This window comes from Topomyia yanbarensis, chromosome 1, assembly GCF_030247195.1.
Source record: "Topomyia yanbarensis strain Yona2022 chromosome 1, ASM3024719v1, whole genome shotgun sequence".
Lineage (NCBI taxonomy): Eukaryota > Metazoa > Arthropoda > Insecta > Diptera > Culicidae > Topomyia > Topomyia yanbarensis.
In genome coordinates, this window is record NC_080670.1 from 171,845,755 (window position 1) to 171,870,001 (window position 24,247).

The following is a 24,247-nucleotide window of genomic DNA, read 5'->3' on the forward strand; positions in this document are numbered from 1 at the left end:
TTCTGAAGCGATTCGATATTTATGGCAATGGTGTAAATTATGAAGACATTTTTCTCTCTATTCAACAAGTTCGCTAGTGTGTATGATAAAAGGGCGAACGTATATCATCAAAACCGGAACATGACAAATATTTGTCACACAGTTCATAATTGCCATTATGGCGTGACTTATGGTACAATGGTGGGAATCAGGTTAATCTAATTGTTATTGATGCTGCGTCATTACAAAATGACACACGTCATTTAGTAACTTTTATGTTATACAATAAAGTTCGAATGGCGATTGCTAATACTTTTGGTCGGAAGAGATAAAACCCCAATGCAAAATTGTTGTAGTTTTTTTCCTTGTTAGGGGAAACTTTGCCACTGCGACCACCATTTTTTTGTTACAAATTGCCCGAATCCAATGTAGTTGAAACGAGTTGTTTGTTTGTCCACATATGTCGTTGCAACCGGGTAGTATGTTATTAGTGTAGCTGAGGAGCCTTCCGAAGTATCGCTTCCTTCGAAGAAGAAGTACTGGCAGAGAATAGGTTCCGAGCTCTCGGGCTCATAGTTACTGAATCGACTTTTTTCAATTTTTTTTTCAGATGATACTTTGCATGACAATGTCCCGTAAATGAAATTTATTATATCTATTTAGATATAACTGAACCCCCAACATCCAAAAACAATGTAGTTATTCCGGATTACTTTGGACTAAACCTTCACCTGATTTAAAACTTGTAGGATTTACTAAAACACATCATACTAAAGTAAATTGAGGTTGGACCTATCTTCCAACTCTAGGACCGAGCCAGTCACAAGAGGTTAATAATGAATGCTCTTTGGATCCATTGAAAAAATGATTTCTAGTTAGAAGAACATCTGGTTCTTTTGATGTATAAAGCCAAATTCTCATCAACTGCATTCGCAAATTGCATTTAAGTAACTAATAAGCATTATAACATAGCTTAATATCTGCTTTAGATCTACATATAGGGCAGTCTTAAAGAGTCGTTAAAGCATATATTCTGTTGTAATGCTGGTATTATGCCAGGTGAAATATGGTACTATTACTATGCAGAGATTGACAGTCCGTTTTTGCGTTACTAATGCTATTATATAGCACCAGCATACACATGTCATATTTGAAATCTTAATATTGGCACTACTCATGCTATTAGAAAACTACAATTGGTTGTCATTTCCGCAATGGTTTTGCAACGATTTTTATTTTTCCTTTTTGGTATAATAAAAGGAAAAAAATTAAAAATACTGTTTGAAATTGCAATTGACTCCCTTCTAATGCATTGCAATGAAAATCCTTAACAGATTTAATGATGTTTTATGAAAATTACCTTTAGTAAGTCTCGAACCGAGGTACCTTGTCACGGTAAGTGCGGTGATTTTGCTGCCTGGGCTACATTGCATATGTTCGAATGAAATGAAATATCAGGAAGTGCATAACGAATAAACCCACAGCATTACGATCGCATTATATCAGCTTTATATTTTCTCTATAATGGCACTTAATGCGCATCTAAAGCAGACATGCTTTAAAGGTCCTTGAAGCATGTACGTTAGACTGCCCAGAAAAACAAAAAAAAACACCTTTAACAGGCCAATGATGTTTCGGATTCAGGAACTCGTCCACTTTTTGATTCTGTAAAACTGAACCGGATGAAAAAATCTGGTTCTTGGTAATCCGGATTTCCTGAGTAATGTTCCAGTACTAGGGTATGATTTGTAAATTCCAATAATGTTCTAGCAATATGAGTATCAAAACTCTTCAAATTGTCTCGGAAGTCTGTTATTTATTGTTACGCGACCCTATGGCAATTTGAAAAATGGAATTGGAATGTCCACTCACGGCTCCCACGGGAACCTGCTCCGGAATGTCCGTTCCGGGGTCAAAACACCAAAATGGTATCCAAAACCACAAGATACAGCCTACTGATGCAATTGCAAGAATTTTGATACCCATGTTGCAGGTATTCCATTGAAATTCACAAATAGTATCCCAGCACTGCAACATGCTTCCCGAAATCCGAATTCCCCGGAACCGTATGAAGTTACCCGATTCATTTTTGCCAAGTCTAAAAGTGGATGAGTTCCTGAATCCAAAACACGTAAAAGTATCAAAATCGGTTGGAAATTACCTTAGTTATTGGCATTTCTGTTTTGTGGGTACCCGGGTACCAACGTCGGACTGTTCCGTAGTAAAAAAATTCAGGAGCCACTTCTCATTCCCCCTTACTATATCAACAATATTATTAACCCAAAAGCTTGATTTAGTGAAGTTCTAAGACGTCACAAAGTTTCAATTTACAGCTATGGATAAAACATGGCAATTAATTGAAACCTAAAAAGGTACCCTGGTACCGCGTCGGACACATAACGATTAATAATCCAATCATTATGATTACTCAGGATTTGATTTATATAAGAAGATGTTGATTACAATAGGCCTTGATAGTGGCGTATCGAGGAGGCCGGGAGGGCTGATATGAGCCTTTTTTCTGTTATATATCTTTCCTCTATTTATCAGCTCATAACCAACAGTCAACCAGTAACAAATAGGTAATTGAGACAGGATGTGCTATGTGTGGTAGTTGGTTATTCAAGTATTAGTAGTGTTTGAAGTACTAATGTATAGTTTTCCTGTGATGATCATAACTTCAGCTATATCTTGTACCTGTCTACCCAAGAAGCAATTCTGGTTTTATAGCACACTACAAGTGTATTCTAAGTTTTAAGAAACTCTTCAAGAGTACCATAAAACCACAATTGTTACTAGGGTAATCTATTACGTCTTTCACATATTGTCTCTTATTTCTTCTTTTCGAGTCCTATACTGCCATTCTACACCCGCCTTCAGCTGGGTCAGCAAAGATGGTGATAGTGAACGTCTTAACACTCACACATTCTCAAACGCAGTATCAAGCGGGAACCTACAAAAATGCCCTCGTGCACGCGATTACGAATCGGTCACGTCCGGAAGTCTATCCTTGATCCTAGAAGCCTGGGTCCATGCCTTCAGCTGGACCAATTAAGAAAATACGCTCATACCTATTAGACAACACGTCTCATGGCGACATGACCGGGAACCCTATCGATATAAGTGATCCCAATCTCTGCCAGAGTTTTAACCGCACACCGAAAATTTGATATCAGACTCACGGTTCGCGCAACCATTCAGTAACACGCAAATATGTTACAAAATCTCGTCAGCGTACAAACGTTAGAGCCCTCGCGATTTTCCAAGCAACCTACCCCCACGAACTCGCAAACATGATTACACCCCGGTGATAAGGTGAACGTCTCAGCACTCATAAACTTCTCAAGCGTCAAGCTACAAACTCTCGCGCTCGCGCCATCATGAGTCGGGATCGTGCGGAAGTCTTTATCCTCGGTACCAACAGTCTAGGTCCATATTAATTAATAAAAATGAAAAAAATAGAAAAAATAACTCCCATATCCACTAGACAAAACGTTCCATGGCGACATGACCGAGAACTCTAGTGATAGGGGGTAACTCACTCCCTGTCAGAATGTGATCCCTACACTGAAAACTAAATGAATGACGGTCTGCGAATATGTGAATGGCCTCCGGGTTTCAAAATCAAATTTATACGAGCGAAGTCACATACACGCGAAAACACGGCGACATGCAAACGCTTAAGCCATCCACGCACACCTATGCCCGCGATCGCGCATACTTGATAACACTCCGGTAATTTTGTGAACGAAGTTTGTACATACGTAATTATGTACATACGAAGTTACAAATACGGTCACAAACGCGAACCTGCAAACGCGCGAGATCATGAATCGGTCACGTCCGGAACTCTTCATTCTATCAACATACATCCAGTTGGACCAACCAAAAAATAAACCTTATATTCACTAGACCACACGTTCTGTGTACTGTGACATGACTGGGAACTCTAGTGATATGGAAGAACCCACTTTCTTCTAGAATCTGAACCGTACACGAAAATATAAGTATCAGATTCACGGTTCGCGCACGATCATTCTAGAACACACGCGAATATTCGAAAGGCACACGGTTATAAAATACAATTTATACACGCGAAGTTACATACACTTTAGCACACGTGACATACAAACGCACACGCGATCGAGCACGTTAACGTACAAACGTTCGAGCCCTTCGCGAGTCCCTACGCCCGCACATACCTGAACCGTACAATGAATATCACATTCAGAATCACGGCCAGCTACAATTGGCCTAAAGCAGTGTTTTATTGGGCGCCATTGCCTGTCTCGTCTGCAAATTGTAGTATGTGATTCTGACGGGGAGCCCTTCCGAGAACCTAGCTCAACAGCTCCAGTAGGACAACTAGCAAAAGAGAAAAAAATCAAGAGTGCTGATTCAAATGGTCCTTAGTGACAAATGTAACCAAACTGAGTTTTTTGCAGCGCAGCATGTGATTACAACATAGCTAACGAATACCGAAAACCAGGATTCATTATACCCAGTATTTATCAAAATAACAAGCATTATATAAAAAGTCGCAAAGTTTTCATGATCATATTTTGAAATTTTGCACTTGAGGAATTCCACGAAGATCCGTCCGAAAATCTTTAAAACCGTGACCGACCATCTTAGATTCCAATGAAACTTTAGACGTTTCACCGTCATGCAAGACTAAATATTTTCCACAGGTAATAAGATTATTTTGACTCAAGAGCAACTTTTGAAAAGGGCGTAAACGTTTCTACGTGTATGAATTTCAAAAAATTTTGTTCGATTACTGTATTTTATACAACAAAACTATCTAAGAACGAGTTACAGGGAATGAATACTTCTGTCTGAAAAAAAATATACACTGAAAAAAACGTCATTTTTCAAAAAAACAAAAATTTATGATAAAAATTTAAATTGCGAAAAAACCATGTAACTTTAAAATGTTTCACAATATCGCCTTGATGTCAAAGAGAAAGTTGCAGGAAAGTTTACGGGCCTTTTGAAAAACCTATTATTGTTGATGGAGAAACGCGACTAACTTATGAAAAGGTCGTAATAAAACCAAATAATTGTGTTGTTAAAACAAAAGTTAAAATATCTCGAGAACTACTACATTTTAGAAAATTTTTGTTAAGAGCATTTCGATTTAAAATGGCGTTTAGAATCATATTCAAAAAGAAAATTGTATTTTTGACTGCAAATAGTAAGAATTATAAAAAAATGTCAAAAGTTGTTGTTAGGAAAACTTTTTATTGAAAGCTTCTCCATGATCCAAATACACTAAACATGTTGCTTTTACGTCATTAAAACGATAAACATTAAATTTTTGACATTTTTTGATGGGGTAACGCGAATAACTTTTAAAAAGAGCATAATTACCCTAATTAATTGTTTTTGAAGTAGTAAAATTTCAAATATCTCGAAAACTATCGTATTTTGGAAGATTTTTGTTAAATGCATTTTGATTTTAAATGGTGCTTAGAATTATATTCTGTAATAAAATTACAATTTTGTATGTCAATTAGTATAAAATTTAAAAACATGTACGAAGTTATTGTTAGAAAAACTTTTTTACCGATTTTTTCTCCATCATGCAATCACAATCAAAATGTTTCTTTTCTCTTTAGGTTTTTGGTAACAAAATATAAAAAATTTAAAAAAAATGGATTTTTTCGCAATTTAAATTTTTATCATAAATTTTTGTTTTTTTTTTGAAAAATGACAACATTTTTTTCAATGTATATTTTTTTCAGACAGAAGTATTCATTCCCTGTAACTCGTTCTCAGATAGTTTTGCTGTATAAAATACAGTAATCGAACAAAAAAAAATTGAAATTCATACACGTAGAAACGTTTACGCCTTTTTGAAAAATTACTCTTGTATCAAAATATTCCAATTGCCAGAGAATATCATGGAGATTCATACAGCGAACACACCTGCAAAGTTTCGTTCGAATCGACGATGGTCATATTTTGCGGTCGGCCGGTTTCTCATGGAATCTCTCACTTGAGACCTTTTGAATTGAAAGGACCTATGCGTCAAACATTTCAAAACAAGATTCATTTCATTCTATGTTTTTCCCACTGCACATAGGTACCTAGTAAAGACGTCCTAAGCATCAAAATAAAAGAAATTATTTTCTTCTGCTCATGCGACTTATTTTCGAAGTTGAATTTAGAAAGTATAATAAATTAAATGATAATTGAAAAACTTAGTTATTTTAAAGTAACATGCCATTCATTGGTTTTAACCGTTTCCAGCCAATGGTTTGTTAATATAAACTGAAGTTTCCCTGAAGTTTTTTCTGCAAGACTTCTGTTAAATCCAGTGCAACTATTTATCATAGTAATGAAGAAGATTCGTATTCCGGTGCACATTTTGTCGAAAACTTTGAAGAACTTCAATATTCGTCGTAAGAGCTACCTTTGCTGAAAAAAGCCTTATGTGCAGCGTCGTATGATTCTGAGGCCCGAAAAAAGACCTATGTGAAAGGTCCTATAATTTTCAAAAGGACGCATCATTCTAAAGCGCTTAGCACTAAAAAATTCATGTTTTCAGTATTATTTACCTAAAGAGCATAGTTCTTAGACTATATTGGCATACTTGTTCCATCAAAACACATATTTGTTCTCTAATAGGGATTTGTTTGGAAACTTCAGCTCAATGTCACTTAGGACCTTTTGAATAAGTACTCTTGAAATATTAATCGAGTGTTGCACACAAACCGAACCTACAAAAGAAAACGAAGAAATAATTGTTGTTTGTCCCCCTTGCCTATCATCGTACGACCACAGATCCTAACCGATCTTCTTTAATGCCACTCCCGCTCGAAACCAAACTAAAACAAGCTCCAATCCGTTATCCTGTTGAAGTAAATGAACTGACAGCGGTCGGGGATAATTCCAAATAAGAACTTCCGACTTCGAACATCATGAAAGCTGCACCGATCATGACATGGACATGAACGATAACGCGAGCGAAGGGTTGCCTCTAAAGTTGCAGTGGAAAACACGTCTAATGCATTACCGCCAAGAACAAAGTTCTCAACACGCAGCAGCAAGCTGCATCCACAAGACACTCCGATCCGCGATAACTTAGTTAAGTTATGCTAACGCTTTGATTCACATTAAATACAAAAAATAAATATCGAGGGTGACTTCGAATGGGTCCGTGATACGAAAAGGTTAAGAACTACTGGACTAGATAATTCCTAACGAATCTGCCTGCAACGCTCGTATTTTGCTGGATTGATTCAGACTCAACTAATAAATTAATAAATCATTACAACATCATAATAATAGGTACCGGTAACCACCGGAAAGAGCATATCAATTTGTACTCTGTCCGATGTAATTACCGTGGCCGAGACAAAGCCAATTTCCTTCGATGCGTTGCTGATGATAAAAACGAACGCCTTTCACATTTCGTATTTGCTATGATGGAGTGCTCATCAGAAGACGCGAAAAGCCAAACATTATAACGAGAATTAGCTCACCCTCTCTGCAGGATGCTGGTTGGTTGCTCGGTCGCCGGAAAAGTCAAGATGCCTGGTCTAAGGACATTGTCGAGAGCTGTTGTTATTTATTTGTCTTTGATTAAACGCTCGGAAAACCAGACATCCAGCGTCGTCTGCTGACGTATATAAGACGTTCATTCATTCTTTATCCGGAGCGACTCGAAAGAAAAGGAAATAATTTAATAACAAAGAGATTATCCAATGGGAAGACGAGTCTCCCAAGGGGGTTTCCCTTGATTTGGTTTGGTCAACTAAAACTCTTACCGCATATTCGTAAAGATTCAGGAAAGGTTTCGACACTGCCTACCCGCACCCTTAACTATTACAGCAACGTTTGGCGACATCCATGAAAAGAAAAGATTTATCTCCTTATCCACACTCCTTATCCTACTTAGCTTGTTTGTGCGGCTCTTTACATTTCCGTTTGAAGAAACATTCGAGTGTGTTTGCTCGTCTCAATCTGTCTCCCGTTCACAAAAGCAATGTACGAGGGGCTTCGATCTTTCTATGCCTTCTCAATTGTAGACCAATAGATGCATCGATGAGGAATGATAGCGTTCTCATTTTCCGCCTCATGAAATTCAAAGGGTATTTAAATGAGGGCATGTTTTCAATGCCATGTTGTACTTATTGTCATTGCAAAAGTTCCTTTTATTCCATCCTGGTGGAATATAGCCATCCTCGAACACACGGTTTACCGCTGCTGGTATTTGATTATTTATGAGGGATTTGGTTCGAAGTGAATGTCGAACGTTCATTCGTGGAGCAATAATCGGAAAGCTAGGAAATTGTGACATCAAAGTTTTCCTATTTACTATGTAATTTACACTGTCACCCATGCATAATTGTACAGAATTTCCCACGTAGTGCACCTCACGTATTCGTATACATCGGTTTGATTGAACCTTTTTGCCAGCAAGTAGAATGTGTGATTGGTTGACATATTAATTTATGCTCTTCACAACTCTCTGTAACCGTACCGACTCGTTGCTCTGGATTTTGCTATTATAAGTTGCACATGATAAAAAATCGAGTTTCGCACGTGGTGACGATCCCGACCATTTAGAATGAGACATTACCATCAAACTGCTTATTTTCGAATGAATTATTAATCGAAATTTCCGTACTCTTTTCTCTGTCTTCCCTTCCGAACAGTGTCACATAACCCTTACAACACATCGGATATGCCGATGCCATCGGCCAAGGAGCAAACGCTGATGTGGCAACAAAACTCGTACATGAGTGATTCCGGCATTCATTCGGGTGCGGTCACTCAGGTACCATCGCTCAGTGGCAAAGATGACGAGATGGAAGATGATCCGCTGATGTTCGACATGGATCAAGGCTTCTCGCAGAACTTCACCCAGGATCAGGTGGACGATATGAATCAGCAGCTTAGCCAGACACGCTCGCAGCGTGTTCGGGCCGCCATGTTTCCCGAAACACTCGAGGAAGGTATTGAGTTTCCCTCGACACAATTCGACCCCCAGCAGCCGACAGCAGTCCAGCGCTTGTCGGAACCGTCACAGATGCTAAAGCATGCCGTTGTCAATTTGATCAACTATCAGGATGATGCTGATCTTGCCACTCGGGCCATCCCGGAGTTGATCAAGCTGTTGAACGATGAAGATCAGGTCGTAGTATCCCGAACCGCCATGATGGTACATCAGTTGTCCAAGAAAGAAGCTTCACGCCATGCTATTATGAATAGCCCGCAAATGGTAGCTGCATTGGTGCGTGCTTTGTCCCAGAGCAATGATCTGGAAACGACTAAAGGAGCAGTAGGAACGTTGCACAATTTATCGCATCATCGCCAGGGATTGCTAGCAATCTTCAAATCCGGTGGAATTCCAGCTCTTGTCAAGCTTCTATCCTCACCAGTTGAATCTGTTCTTTTCTACGCAATCACAACACTTCACAATCTGTTGTTACACCAGGACGGTAGCAAAATGGCGGTTCGCTTGGCCGGCGGCCTGCAGAAAATGGTGGCTTTGTTGCAACGCAATAATGTCAAATTCTTAGCCATCGTTACTGATTGCCTACAGATTCTTGCTTATGGCAACCAGGAGAGTAAACTAATTATTCTTGCTTCCACGGGACCTATCGAACTGGTCCGTATCATGCGCTCATACGATTACGAGAAACTTCTCTGGACAACCTCCCGTGTGCTGAAAGTTTTATCAGTTTGCTCGAGCAATAAGCCAGCCATCGTGGAAGCTGGCGGTATGCAAGCACTAGCCATGCATTTGGGTAATCCATCCCAACGACTAGTCCAAAACTGCCTGTGGACGTTGCGTAATCTTTCCGATGCTGCCACCAAGGTGGACGGATTGGAAACTCTCCTCTCCGGGCTGGTCACCGTGCTCGGATCATCCGACGTAAACGTCGTTACTTGCGCTGCCGGTATCCTGTCCAATCTGACCTGTAACAATCAGCGCAACAAGGTCACCGTTTGCCAGGTGGGTGGAGTCGAAGCTCTCGTTGGCACCATCATCAACGCAGGAGATCGCGAAGAAATCACCGAACCGGCGGTTTGTGCTCTCCGTCATCTGACTTCTCGCCATCCGGAGTCGGAATCGGCTCAAAACATTGTCCGCAATGGGTACGGACTTCCGGTTATCGTGAAGCTGCTTAATCCACCGTCACGCTGGCCGTTGATCAAGGCGGTTATCGGATTGATTCGCAATTTGGCACTGTGTCCACTGAACGCGGCTCCGCTGCGGGAGAATGGCGCGATTCATCTGCTGGTGCGGTTATTGTTCAAGGCGTTCCAGGATACGCAGAGAGTGAGTATTGTTATTTTTAGGTTTTGCTGCTATATAATACATAATTTTTAAAAAATAGAACAACTTTCTTGAAATCAATTGGATGTTATTTTTAAAACAAACACTGACACAAACAGATCAAAAATGTTCATTATGTTGGGCTGTTTGTTTCGTTTTATTATTGCCAAATTTTTCTTTTATTGTTTTTCATTTGGTATCTATTATAGATAGATAAATAGTAATCAGCAGAGACTTTTTTCTCGATTAGAAATATTATTTTGGAAAATGGTTAATTCTATGATTTCAGTTGACCGTATAGCACACCTTTGTGACGTCCCAGAAAAAGACAATTGTCAATATGACCCTTCAAGAAAAATTTTCAACAACAAAAATGATAAGTCAACAACAAAAAATAAGTCTCATATGACCAAAGTAACATTGTTCACCTTCTTACCTTACCATTCAATTTTAAGCCGGGCTGGTCTTTGCTTTTTAAAAAGTCGTTTTAAGTTCAATCGGAACACGGCAAACCGTCGCGCCGAAGTTTTCTTTGGTTACCTTTAGTTTCATAAATCCATCTTGTAGTTATTGGATTAGATTTGGGAATTGTCGTCCGGCATGCTTACGACATGCACAGCTCACCAATGTCGAAAAATATGAGTAGTAGACTGCCCATAAACGCATAAGAGTCCCATGTGGATTTTTGTCGAAAATGAGTTATCCGTTGGATTGTATTCTGTATCACCACTGAATCACACTGCACAAATAAGATTACCGGGTTTGTTCAGAAAATATAAAAAAATACCAAAACATGGTTGTCCCATCCATTTGGCTCAATAGATGGGACAGCGTTTTTCTCGGTTTGCTGTTTTTCAACATGGGACTCTTATGCTGTAATGGGCAGTAGATGAGTAGTACTCCAAACAGTTATACTGCCAATAATCGCAAGTCAGTCCCATGTAGATAATAATTCCCATAGAACAAGGGACTGATTTGTAATTATGGGCAGTACAGTAATTAGTGGTTCAAACACCGTTAACTTCCTTCCATCTGCACTCCTCCGTAGTTGGTTCGAGACGTCTTTCGTTGGAAAAAAAAGCTAGGAGCGCGTTGGTCCTTTGCACATCTGGAGGCACACGAATGGCGAAACATGCTAACAAATCGACCATGTTTTGATATACGGACGATATTTCTCCGTCGTCATTGATGTTAGGATCTTCGGAGCACCAACGGCGACTCTTCTCATTATTTGGTAGTGCGCAAGATTCATGCGACTGACCAATAAAATTAGGCGTGCGAGAACTATGCAACTGAATATATTTAGACTATTGGTGTTACCTGAAAGCTCGATGAACGAATCGAAGATTGGCCAACAAGAGATAATCTGAACGCAGCGTGGCAACATGTCCTTGAGGCGGTCAGTACAAGCCGTCTGCATGCAGTGGCTAAACATCTGAAAAGGGAAAAAAAAAACTTCATCGGCGTAAGATGCAAGGGCGCGACAAAAAGGTTCTCGGGTTGGATCCTCAAGGCCGCCACTCTCTTGTGTTCTGTTTAGGGGCTATGCATAAATGACGTAGCATTTTGGGGGGTAGGGAGGGTATACCAAATTTGTGACGAAGTGTGACGAGGGGGAGGGTAGGGTCAGAAGTTGTGCGACGTAGCATTAAGTTTAAAACCCATTGTTTAGAGAAAACAATTTAATGATCATCCATTCCCAAGAGAAATAAATTTAAATTCAAACAAGTTACTTTTGATGCGGTTTTTCATGAGGTAAATTTTACGATTCGCGGAATTGCAAGTTCGCGAAAATACAAAAAGATTTTGTATGCGGATTTAACTTGCTACATTAGTTAGCTAATATTGCTAATTAGTAGACTTAGTTTGAAAGCTGAATTAAATTTTCACTTCGGATTCAACCAAACAAAATTTAGTAATTTAGATGAACGTATGCTTCTTACAATCATTGGCGGCTGCACGATTGTGAACTGAGAGAACTTCTCTTCATGCTCCCTTTGACTTATAAAATTCAAAACAAAACTATCAACACTATATTTGTCATGAAATGGGCTTATTTTACACGCAATTTGCTGTTATAATGAAAATGTTGATAAAAGTCGTCAAACATTTTGAAAGGACATGTAGGTATTTAAAATAATTGAAAAACATATGTAATTTTTTTTCAACTCCCGGGCGCTTTGCATGGTATGAGGGGGAGGGGGTAGGTAAATGCTACGTTATTTACGAGGGGGAGGTTAGAATTTTGTGACCAAATGCTACGTGGGGGGAGGGAGGGGTCAAAAATCGCCGAAAAAAAGCTACGTCATTTGTGTACGGCCCCTTAGCAGACTGCATCAGTTGGCTGAATCTTTTGTCAGTAAATACCGAAGCAGGTTTCGAGAAGGACGATCGACGACGGACTAAATATTTACCATGCTACAAATTCTGTATAAATTCCGCAAATACAAACTGCGGACTCACTATCTGTTTGTGAATTTCAAAACAGCGTACGATTAAATGAGACGAAACGAACTGTGGTATTTAATGCTTGAACATCGCTTTCCGACAAAACTGATTAACCTGATTCGTATAACGCTGCACGGATTAAAATAGCCGGAGAGATGGATTGAAGCAGAGTGATGTACTCTCGCATCTATTATTCATTATAGCGCTCGAAGTCGCGATACGAAGTTATGACATGCAAAGAAGCGGAAGCGCGCATACTAGCAGAAGAGTAAAGGAAGTTATGCCCAGGCCGCAGCACAAATGAAATCCTGAATGAACTGAAAGAGCTGGAGCTGATTTTGAAGAGGAAGGATGAGACATCTTAAACCTTCTAGCAGAGACCAAACTCTAGGACGAGAAAATCGAGCGTACATCCATCAGATGAAACAACAGTTCGCCAACCAAGGAAAACCACAGTCCGACAAAGAACAAAAACAAACGCACCAGTCATTCGGATCAATAACGGGATCAACAAATAACTCGCCAGGCGTCAATTTGGATTGGAAACGAGGTAGACCACAAAGGCATAAAACACCATTCAGCAAATTCACGACAAACTCACCGGATAATCTGAGTCCATCACCAAAGCAGAGCGGTACCACCACCAACGAGCTCACACCCATGGGTTATTCAGACAACGAAATAGAGATTAGCGAGGTGCCTCTAAGCTAGCCTCTTCAATAACTCTGTTTCATCATCGTTTGGATACCGAAGACAACCCATGCACGAATACGGACCCCGAGGTAGATCGGTTTCGAAGTGAGAAAAGTGTAGCAATCCTTCCAACGCAAGCCGGAGTAAGAAACCATTCGGGTCATCCTACCCTAACCCGTTGATGGTGTTTTCACCACCGTCCGATAGTAACACCGATTTCACTAGAATAACTTGCGAACCCCAACAAACAGAAAGAGATCAGTAGAACTACACAAAGTCTTTCCCCAGTACCGACCGCAGTCGATTTTTTTGAACATGATAGTGTAGTTTGTACGACAGCGATTGGCACTGGACCGTCGACTGGTCAAATAGTCAATCCCCTCGCAGATACTGCTGGTTTAAATATTTTGCCAGGTTTTACCGACAACATCGATCATACTCTCCTACAACATAACTTACTTCCGCCTGAAGAAAACCCATCGAGATATCTGTTTCGGGCGGTACAGCTATCACTGTAACACTAACGTCAAAGCAGCAAATGTCGAAAACTACACTTTTTTTCTCATGCCACTCGCTGACGGTAGGTCTGGAGTTAATCGTATATTTGTTTCGATAGCGGCTGGCATTGTGGGCACGTGCCACAGATCAGTTTCATTTCACTATTCCTACGACAGGGTTCTGTTGCGGCTTCTCCTGTTACAGAAGTGACCAGCACGCATCGAATGAGTAACCGGTTTGGGGATGAAGACAAGAAAGTGGCTGTTGCGGTGGCTAGAACATCAGAAGAACAACACTTTTTGACAGCAGTATAATACAGCTTCAAAACTGAATATTATATTAATTAATTTATAATTCATCATATATTGTATAGAAATGCTTACATCGTAGTGTTCTACAACTTCTATGTTCCTTTCCCGTCGCAACGATCTATTTTTCAGGGAAACAATTATTTACTTCATGCTTTACAATGCATGTTCGTTGTGACCTAAGCTGTGACAGATATGATCTGAATTTGATGATTATCCACTGCGCGAGGGAGTGGACGCTAGCTTCACCAGCATGACATTACGCACAGTGGGCGCCACAACATTCCCCCTCCCGTGAACTACTCCATCTTCCGAGCGGCATGCAATATCGGTAGCAATATTTCATCAGTTACTTGCAAAGCTCGCTGTGCACATAATCCCAGGGTCCCAAATTCTAACGATAAGCCAATTGCTTTTGTTCACTTCACTCAAGGTTAACATTTTGCTTACAGATCTATTTTCTTTACAAACCAAAAATGTGTAACGCTTCTTTAGTATATAGTTGATATAATTTGCTACTTCTGTAACTGTTACAGTGCAATCCGTTCTCAACAAAGGACACTCATCAGCAGCTAAAGTTTCATTCTCATGAACTATTAGAACAACCGATTCGGTTCGTGTTTCTTTTGACTCGTTTCTATTGAGTCCCAATTGTGTATTATTTTGATTTGCCTGCTCGCAGTAGGAATCTTTTTCCATTCGATTTGTGTTTACTGTACATCGTAACGGTTGACGAAATTTCGGTTGCTCGTAGGCTATTTTACACGCATATTTCTGTCTGTTCTCAAGAATTTTACGAGAAAATTCTTGTCGAATATCGACTAGTTGCCGTTCATGCTCAATTTGTATCTCATTGAGTTGACGGTCATACTCTTTTTGTCGCAACCGTTTTTCCTCCTCCCATCGCTTTTTCCGATCCGACTGCCCTTCCCGTAATTTTTGTACTTCACGTTCCAGATGTTCAATTTCGTACTTATGTCTGAAATTAGAGTCTAGAAATGTTGTTCCAGCATTTTCTAGCATCCTACGATTTTTGAAGTTTGTTGCGGTGGCTAGAACATCAGAAGAACAACACTTTTTGACAGCAGTATAATACAGCTTCAAAACTGAATATTATATTAATTCATTTATAATTCATCATATATTGTATAGAAATGCTTACATCGTAGTGTTCTACAACTTCTATGTTCCTTTCCCGTCGGAACGATCTATTTTTCAGGGAAACGATTATTTACTTCATGCTTTACAATGCATGTTCGTTGTGACCTAAGCTGTGACAGATATGATCTGAATTTGATGATTATCCACTGCGCGAGGGAGTGGACGCTAGCTTCACCAGCATGACATTACGCACAGTGGGCGCCACAACGGTGGCTTTCCCACTTCATCATGAAGGGATCAACTGGGGGAAGAGGACTGTCCCTACCTCCCTGATATACATTCCCTGCAATGCTCCTTCTGGTAGTCTGCCGGCTAAGAAACATTACGCAACAACACCAAATCAATGCTCAGAGTATCGACATCATTAACACAGTAGCTCAGGAATGGTTCCAACGGATGTTTTTCACTTCAGTGAAATCTAGCCAAACATGTCAACTGGTCCTAAGTGCAAATGACAGTCTCTCTTTGTTTACTTTCTCTTAACTCGTCCGTTCCTTGACTATTAGCATATTAAGCTAGTCGAAATCAGAGATTTTCGATATATCCTGAAAAAATATTGGAAAGTTTTTTGATGACGCCGTAACATTCGAAAAAGAAAGTAAACAAAGAGAGGTTCTCATTTGCACTTAGGACCATTTGACATGTTTGTCGAGAAATCTGTGCGATCTTGGCGGAAACAGAAGCAAGCTGACGTTGTTCATAGCACGAAACTTACGGTCATTGTAAGCGTGGTAGAAACGAGTTTTGTTGGCAAGAACTATACTGCCCATATAAGCATAAGAGTCCCATATGAATTTTTGTCGAAAATGAGATATCTGTTGGATTGTATTCTGTATCACAACTGAATCATAATGCACAAATAAGATTACCAGGTTTGTTCAGAAAATATCGAAAAAAAATACCACAACATGGTTGTCCCATCCATAAGGCTCAACGAAAAATATAAATTTTGAACAGCGTTTTTCTCAGCTTGCTGTTTTTCAATATGGGACTCTTATGCGTATATGGGCAGTATACGTTGCTACTAAAATCGAACTCCCAACACTATCGGCAACACAGTATGTAACCTTGCGATCCGAGAAGGCAACCTCTTCCTACCAGTACAGGACACAGCAGTGGTTATTTACGTCCCTTTTTCCACTATTCAGCGAACTGCAAACCAGTGTACCCTGGAAACTTCAATCCGCATCACATCGCTTGGGGATCTCAGTCATCGAACGCACTTGGTCGGTTCATCGCAGTAACGACATTTACTAGAAAGCTTGTGATTTTGAATGCTTGGAGAACAGTCATTTAGAATCACTAGCTTTCTAGTCATTGACTTGTATTGATATTTCTTTCTGCTCGGAAGATCTGGCTATATTATTAATTGTATTCAAAAACCCAATTACAACGACTCTGGATCTGCTGCTTTCCGATTTCGCACACTAGCTGTATGACAAAGCTGTTTGAGCGTATCGTAATTCGCCGACTAATCGCCGAGCTGGAGCCAATTGGGCTACTCATACGATACATACTTTTCAGGCTCTCTCGATAAACGATAGGCGCAGCCTCATAGCGTCGTTGCACTCTCTACCTGTGGCATAAGATGCAATATGACGACATGGCTTACTTCGCACATTAAAGTCTTCGTGAATACAAGGTCGAATGATCAACATGCTACAAAGGTTTCTCTCCGAACGGAAGTTCCAGGTTTGCATAGGATGTCCCCTGTCTAACACCCGTGAATTGGAAAATGGAGTACCACAAGGCTTAGTTTTATCAGTGACGCTTTTCCTAGTCGCGATGCAATCTATCTTCAATATAGTTCCACTTGGTGTGGAAATACTGTTATACGAGGACGGCATTCTCCTAGTGGTACGGAGACGTATAACAAAAGCTCTTCATCGAAAGCTGCAGGCCTCGGCTAAGGCTGTCGAAACCTGGTTGAAGTATGTTGGCTTCACGAGTTCTGCCACTACGGTAGTCGTAATGCACGTTGGGAGCTTGTGTGTAACATTACCATCGACTGAGTAGCTGTCCCGAAAACAGCCCGACTAAGGATCCGCGGTGTTACGTTGCATTTTTGGAAGCATTGCAAGATAGTAAGAAAGTCCTGCAAATTCAGACTCCGTATTCTGAAAATGGCAGTCAAATTTCCGCGTGGCAAACGTGCGACAATACTTCAGGTTGGGACGGAGATGATCACTTCGAAGTTAACATACGGTATAGGTCTAGCGAACAGAGGAAACCACGCGTCATTGAAGATATTCGCTCCTATTTACCACAAAATGGTCCGTTTTTTCCTCTGCTGGATTCGTCACTTGCCCAATTCCTTCGATAATGGTCGAAGTCGACACTCTTCCCTTTGAGCTACTAGCGGTGCATTTTATTACGTAAGTAGCTTTACGAATGCTGGAGAGAAGACCGTACCAACAACGACCTCCCACTAATTCGACGAACGTCGGATAGTATTCAAGAAGTTACGGTACAAAGGTGCCTACAATATGTACGCTTATCCGAAAAAGGTATTGTAAGTCCGCGTCAAGAGAGCTGTAAGAGCTGGAGACCCACCCGAAAAAAGTTTACCAATGGTCCGACGGTTACTCTCGGACTGATCACAGCAATTAACGATATTATTTCCCGACTGCTTAAAAAGCGATAATACAGCAGCAGTCGGACTCCATGTCAACGGAATAGCAAGAACGTGCAGCAACACTGCACCGTCTTCTTAGTGGAATGCAATAGGGTGACAATAAAACGACCATTTTCGAAATCAAGTTATAAGTGATACCAAATATAAAATACCATATGTTGGTGCATTTATGGGTTATTGAGACCATTTTATGGTGTCTTGATGGTTGTGAATTTTGGCACGGACCATGTTTAAGGTCTTTTCAAGGAGCTATGTGGTGTTTGAACCCATGAGTTACCATCCGCTCGGGTTGGTAGTCCATGTAACGCAACCGATTTTTTTATTGATGTACACTCAGGGTTTTTACGCGGGGATACGCCTCGCGTAAAAATACCGCGGTAATTGGAAATCCGCGCAAGAAAACGCGTTAATTCGAAAATCCATGTGAAAAAACCTGAAGCAAAAGACCTTAGAACATTTTTGGGAGTTTTTTTTGCACGGATTTCGCAAGTAACACGGTTTTTGCAACAATATTCTAATTCCTATTGAACGCAAAAGACTTAGACTTTTTCTTTCAAAAAAAATCATTTTTAAATGTAAAGATCTAATTTTGGCAGCTGACACCTTATGGCCCGCAGCTTAACAATATCGGATTTTAGGGAATGAACTTGACGATTAGGTGTCAGCAATTGCTTTTTGAGGTCTTTTTGAAATCCAAGATGGCGATTTCCGGTTTAACGAAATTCGCTATAACGCAATGAATATAGATATTTTTGGAATGTTCTTGATGAGTAGGTGCTAGAAATGTATGTTTGACGCCATTTTGAAATCCAAGATTAACAAAATTCGCTACAACCCAATCAATGTGGGTATTTTCGGAATGGTCTTGACGTGTAGGTACCAGAAATCGAATTTTGACGCCATTTTGAAATCCAAGATAGCGAACTTCGGATTAAAGAAATTCTCTACAACTCACACAATATGGGTATTTTCGGAATAGTCTTGATGAGTAGGAGACAAACGTCGACGTTTGACGTCATTTTGAAATTCTAGATGGCGACTTCCGGTTCACCGAAATTCCCGCATGAAAAGTCTGGGCGATCATCCAAAACTTCCTCGAATATAAGATCCAACCATAAACCAGCGCAATGCAAAATATTTTTATGTGTTTTGTGAGAATAAAAGTGAGAGGAGGAAGAGAAGGATGTGGTGTGAGTTGGGGGTTTGAATGGATTCAATTTAAACACATTGCTAAAATTCAAGTAAATTCAACTGTTTAAAGTTATTTGTACTACAACTTCAACTTCCAAAAATACCCATATTAATTGAGTTATAGAGAATTTCGCTAAACATGAAGTTGCCATCTTGGATTTCAAAATGCCATCAAAAATTAATTTTTGGATCCTACTCGTCAAAACCGTTCCGAAAATACCCTATTGACTGGGTTATAGCGAATGTGGGTTACCGGGAAGTCGCCATCTTGGATTTCAACATGGCGTCAGATATCAACCTATGTCTCCTACTCGCCAAGACCAATCCAAAAATATCCAAATCGATTGGGTTATAGATAATTTCGGTAAACCGGAAGTCGCCATCTTGGCGTCAAAAATCAATTTCTGGCACCTACTGTTTTTTTGCGCTGCATCGAACGAATGGCAGGCATGAATCGAATTTTTATTCCTCTTTCAAGGCCCCGCGGGGATGTCAATTTTTCTGAGCTCTGGCCTCAACATAACCCATTTCTTCGATTCGAACGTCAAATGCAGCCAGGGGGTAGTTTCAAATCCAGTCAGTCCATTTAAGCTGTGTGAGGCGGAAAGAGAGGCTATGTGAGACGAACGATAGAATGAACAGAAAAAAGGAAAAGAAAACATCAATCAGCAAGTCCCGTCCCAGATCAACCTTAATAGTGCTTTATGCGAAAATGAGTACATATTTTATATGTTATGATAATAGTTACAAAGCAATTGTCACTGTCTAAAAAACGCTTTATCATTCGTTTCAGCAACGTTCGTCGGTCGCCACCAACGGCTCCCAGCCACCGGGTGCGTACGCTGATGGTGTTCGTATGGAGGAAATTGTCGAAGGGACTGTTGGCGCCTTGCATATCCTCTCGAAAGAGGACCTCAACCGGCAGCTCATTCGCCAACAGAATGTGATTCCCATCTTTGTGCAGCTTCTGTTCTACAACGACATTGAAAACATTCAGGTACGAGTCTTTTTTTTTGGCGTGAAAGTTCCCCGCTTTTACCACTGTTAAAATTCCCGGGCAACGCACCTGCGCAATGATGCTGTAGGGATCCATCATTCATTACGTCCAATGGGCGTGTTTCTTTTGCTTGTATTGACTTAGTCAGTATGTGTCTAACCGTCTTTTTTGACCATTGATCGTTCCAGCGCGTTGCGGCTGGAGTTTTATGCGAACTCGCCATCGACAAAGAGGTGGCTGAGATGATCGAAGCCGAAGGGGCTACCGCACCGCTCACCGAACTGCTCAATTCAGCTAACGAAGGTGTCGCTACATACGCGGCCGCCGTCCTCTACAAGATGAGCGAGGACAAATCGATGGACTACAAAAAACGTTTCTCGAGCGAACTGACCACCCTGCCGGTGTTCCGTGACGATAGCATGTGGAACAACGGGGAGCTTGGGATGGGACCGGATCTGCAGGTAAGGATAGGCGTCGAGCTGTTAAATGGTTTGAACGAAACGTTTGCAAAGAGCGCACGGCGAAAGATACTGCAGATAATTTCCAATCGCTTTAGTTTATCATACTGTTTGTAGACTGGTGGGATTATTTTATCCTGTGGTCAGTAACATGAAGCGTGGGATATATTAGAAACAGTCAGAAGCAGAATTACGCTTCGAAGTACATCCTGATTAAGACAATGGAAATGAATGAAAAGTTTAAACTGAACGTGAATGCTGATATAGACACTGATCCTAACCGTAGATCTTTCCACTAAATTTATACTTGTTGGCGGTCTTTAGTGGGTTCTTGATAAAAAATTTAAAAATTGGCATTGGTTTCTTGTTCGAAGACGATTGGAAATTGTTTATGTTTTGTGCTACTGGATTGTCGAATACAAAATGGAAATCCAGAGAGCGAATTCGAACTACTAGAGAAGTTTATTTGGTTCGATAAAAAAAAAACTTATCCTTGTTTTCTGTATTTTTTTCTTTTCACTTTATTTTCTTCACCTTTGTGTTTCTTATAACCTACCATCACAAAAACCGTCACCAAAAATCCACAATCTCAATCGGCACATCTTAAAACCTCCCATACCGTAATGGTCACAGGACATCCTCTCCCCCGATCAGGGATATGAGGGCCTCTACGGACAAGGTCCTCCTAGCGTGCACAGCTCGCACGGTGGTCGTGCATTCCAGCAAGGTATGTAAACTTGCTTTCGGTAGTAATTGGTAACTGGATAGGAGGGCAATTTAACTCTAACTGCAACGTCAGTCCAGCGTAGATATATGTACTAACACAATACGTTCATATAATGGAACTTTTCAGTCCGTTTCAATGAGCAATAATTGAAAGCAACAAACATAGATTCATATAACCATAATTCTGCCATGCCATCTAAAACCATAGTAGCTTCACGCAATGAAACCCAAATAATACTTTTATTGCATTCTCCCATTTGCTTACGTATACTTTCAGCTAAACCAGCCTAACATATATCATCACTAAAAAAACAAAAGTCTAAAAACAAATAATTACTCAACAATAGCCTCCTTCCCTTCTATTCCTCAAATATCGGTTTTCCAAAATTAACATTCCCTTCATCTAGAGTATAATTTCTACGCAGTTAGTATCGTAGTGCTTTCATGCCCAAATAATACAATTGAATTGTTGATCTTATAGTTTTTATCTTATTTGTTACCCCTTCTACATCTACGTTAGCCGTACATGCAAACAAGTGGTAGAAAATAAACTAACGATAATGAGTAATGGTGTAATATGGAAAAAAAGTTGTTTGTTTATAAAAAAGGCTATAAATAAAATGAAAGAAACATTTATAATAAACGGCATGAAAAGACTAAAACACTCCAACATGAAAATAACAAACAAACCAAATAGTACGAAGGACATCATAACAAAAAGCGTTTCACTCAAAGGAGCAACACACAGTGGTGAGCGAAAGAAACACACCTACCAAAAACTGAAGCCTAGCAGTAGTAAACATCGCATTCTTGCGCTTTCTCCCCCCGTCACGAGCGGAGTTCACTACTATGCTCTAAATAGGTGACTATGAGTAGATATGGATTTTCGTTTTCGTTTGTCGATTTCTTTGCACCGTCTGATTTTTCTGTTTCATTTTCTCCCATACGATGAAATGATTTCGAATTTGGCGCACTTATTCAAATAGATGATATGATAGTACATGCTACAACCTTTATTCATTCTTAAGTTTGAACGTTTTTGTTATGATTGATCCTGCAAGCTAATTTACAGTTTTTCTGCAACCCAATGCAGCTTTGTGTGATTTTTTTTTCGATATGCGCTGACATGAGCCCTTACTCCGCTAACATCTGTTTCGTATCATTCTTTTAATACCTATCGACTAAAATACAGGATACGATACACTGCCGATAGATTCCATGCAGGGGCTGGAGATTGGAGGCAGCGGTGGTGGCGGAAACAGCGGTAGCAACGTCCCCGGAGGTCCCTCGTCCGGGCAGCCGACTTCACCGTACCCGATGGACATGGACGTGGGCGAAATGGATGCCAGTGAGCTGACGTTCGATCATCTGGATGTGATGCCATCGCCGCCACAGGATAACAATCAGGTGGCTGCCTGGTATGACACCGATTTGTAAATGCAACGAAACGGTGTCGAAGCCCACAACACGTCTATATGTAGCGTAACACCTATACATAGTGCTTCCAGTGTATTGTGCAGGATTCACGTTAAAGGGCAGCTTTAACTATTATTTTATTCTGTTTTCTGATACATTTTCAACAACGATTTTTCATTTTCTGAAACGAGGCTTATGATAAACCTTACGTTGAAACCTTTTATTGCTGGCTAGGTACGCTGGGCTACTTAAGTATATTCCTCTCACATGCATGCAGTTAATGCGTTCTGTTGCAATCATTTAACCACAAAAATATGCCTCGAGAGCTTTTTCCAAATGATCTACTAGAAATTGACTAGTTCGATAATTTGAGAAAAGGTCAAGGAGTGCCACAAACGGATGTTTACTACTGCATTTTGACGCCTATACACGAAGCGAGTGGATAAACTTACCCACAAGAGTTGAACGAAAAAAGAGGGAAAAGTATTGTTTCGCGAGAATACAAAAAGCGCATTATAAATCGTAAACAAAAATAGTATAAATGTTATGCAAACACACAGTAAGAACATTCGAATCACTAAGCAAAACGGATGACGCTACGAAGTGGCGTCAATATTTGAATTAAATAAATCGGTTCATTGGTAGATTGCCATCAATACCTACTTGAAATTCCATTATATAAAAAAAACCATTAATCGAATTTCAGACGCTATTCGCCGATCTGGAATCATTTTTTCTCTGACTGATGCGGCGAGCTGACATTCGAGTAACAAAAGTAGATTGCCTCACTTTTATTGAAGATCATGACAGGTACAGTTTTATCCGCGAACAATAGCTATCGGTTCTCGTTTGTTTTCAGAACACACTATTTTAGTATTCTCTATTTTAATTATTGGAATTATGCATAAGAATCTTTTTATACAATCTAATTTACATACGTTTAAAACCCGATTCAAACCGAAGGAGACCAGTGGGCGTCTCGACTATTTAAAGAAAAATATACAATGCTTATTACGATTTGGAATACAATTATTTGATTATTAAAATTATATATTATATATTACATGATGCAACAAAACCTTCCTTTCAGTATATATAAGAAAACGTAAGGAGAAAAATATATTAAAAGCTATAAAAATACATGCAAAATTATCTATGACCAGATGACAAAACGATTTGCCAGCAGACATCCCCCGATTTTTCAAATATGCTATGATCGTTATTCCCGGTTCGGTGATTTACAAGGTAAGGTACTGATCTCACAAGTAACTCGTCGTAAGTGTCGAGACCCAATCTGAAAGAGTTCTTAGTGGTCACTAAGATAGAAGCACTAGCACGGCAGTTGTTCTGTACACTTAGAATTGTCTGCGAAGTCTGTCCTAGGAAAAGGTCAAGTTCCCCATCGGATTGTAGTACAAAGCCTTTGCATTACAGTTACAGTTA

The 24,247-nt window shown here is 40.0% G+C and overlaps 1 protein-coding gene across 10 annotated transcripts in view; it reads left to right on the forward strand.

Moving 5' to 3' along the window:
- LOC131681316 (armadillo segment polarity protein) overlaps positions 1-23,944 on the forward strand; it is a 78,775-nt gene extending 54,831 nt beyond the window's left edge. For 6 of the 10 annotated variants that reach the window (XM_058962068.1, XM_058962079.1, XM_058962095.1 and 3 more), the window contains 5 exons: positions 8,646-10,276; positions 20,001-20,204; positions 20,393-20,665; positions 21,296-21,389; positions 22,581-23,944. In XM_058962068.1, the coding sequence (XP_058818051.1) occupies positions 8,646-10,276; positions 20,001-20,204; positions 20,393-20,665; positions 21,296-21,389; positions 22,581-22,825 (2,447 nt within the window). In that variant the 3' untranslated portion in view covers positions 22,826-23,944. Of the gene's footprint in view, positions 1-8,645; positions 10,277-20,000; positions 20,205-20,392; positions 20,666-21,295; positions 21,390-21,665; positions 22,251-22,580 lie in introns of all 10 variants that reach the window. The other 4 variants (XR_009303906.1, XR_009303901.1, XR_009303904.1 and 1 more) reach the window with 4 other exon arrangements.
- Positions 23,945-24,247: the final 303 nt, after the last annotated feature.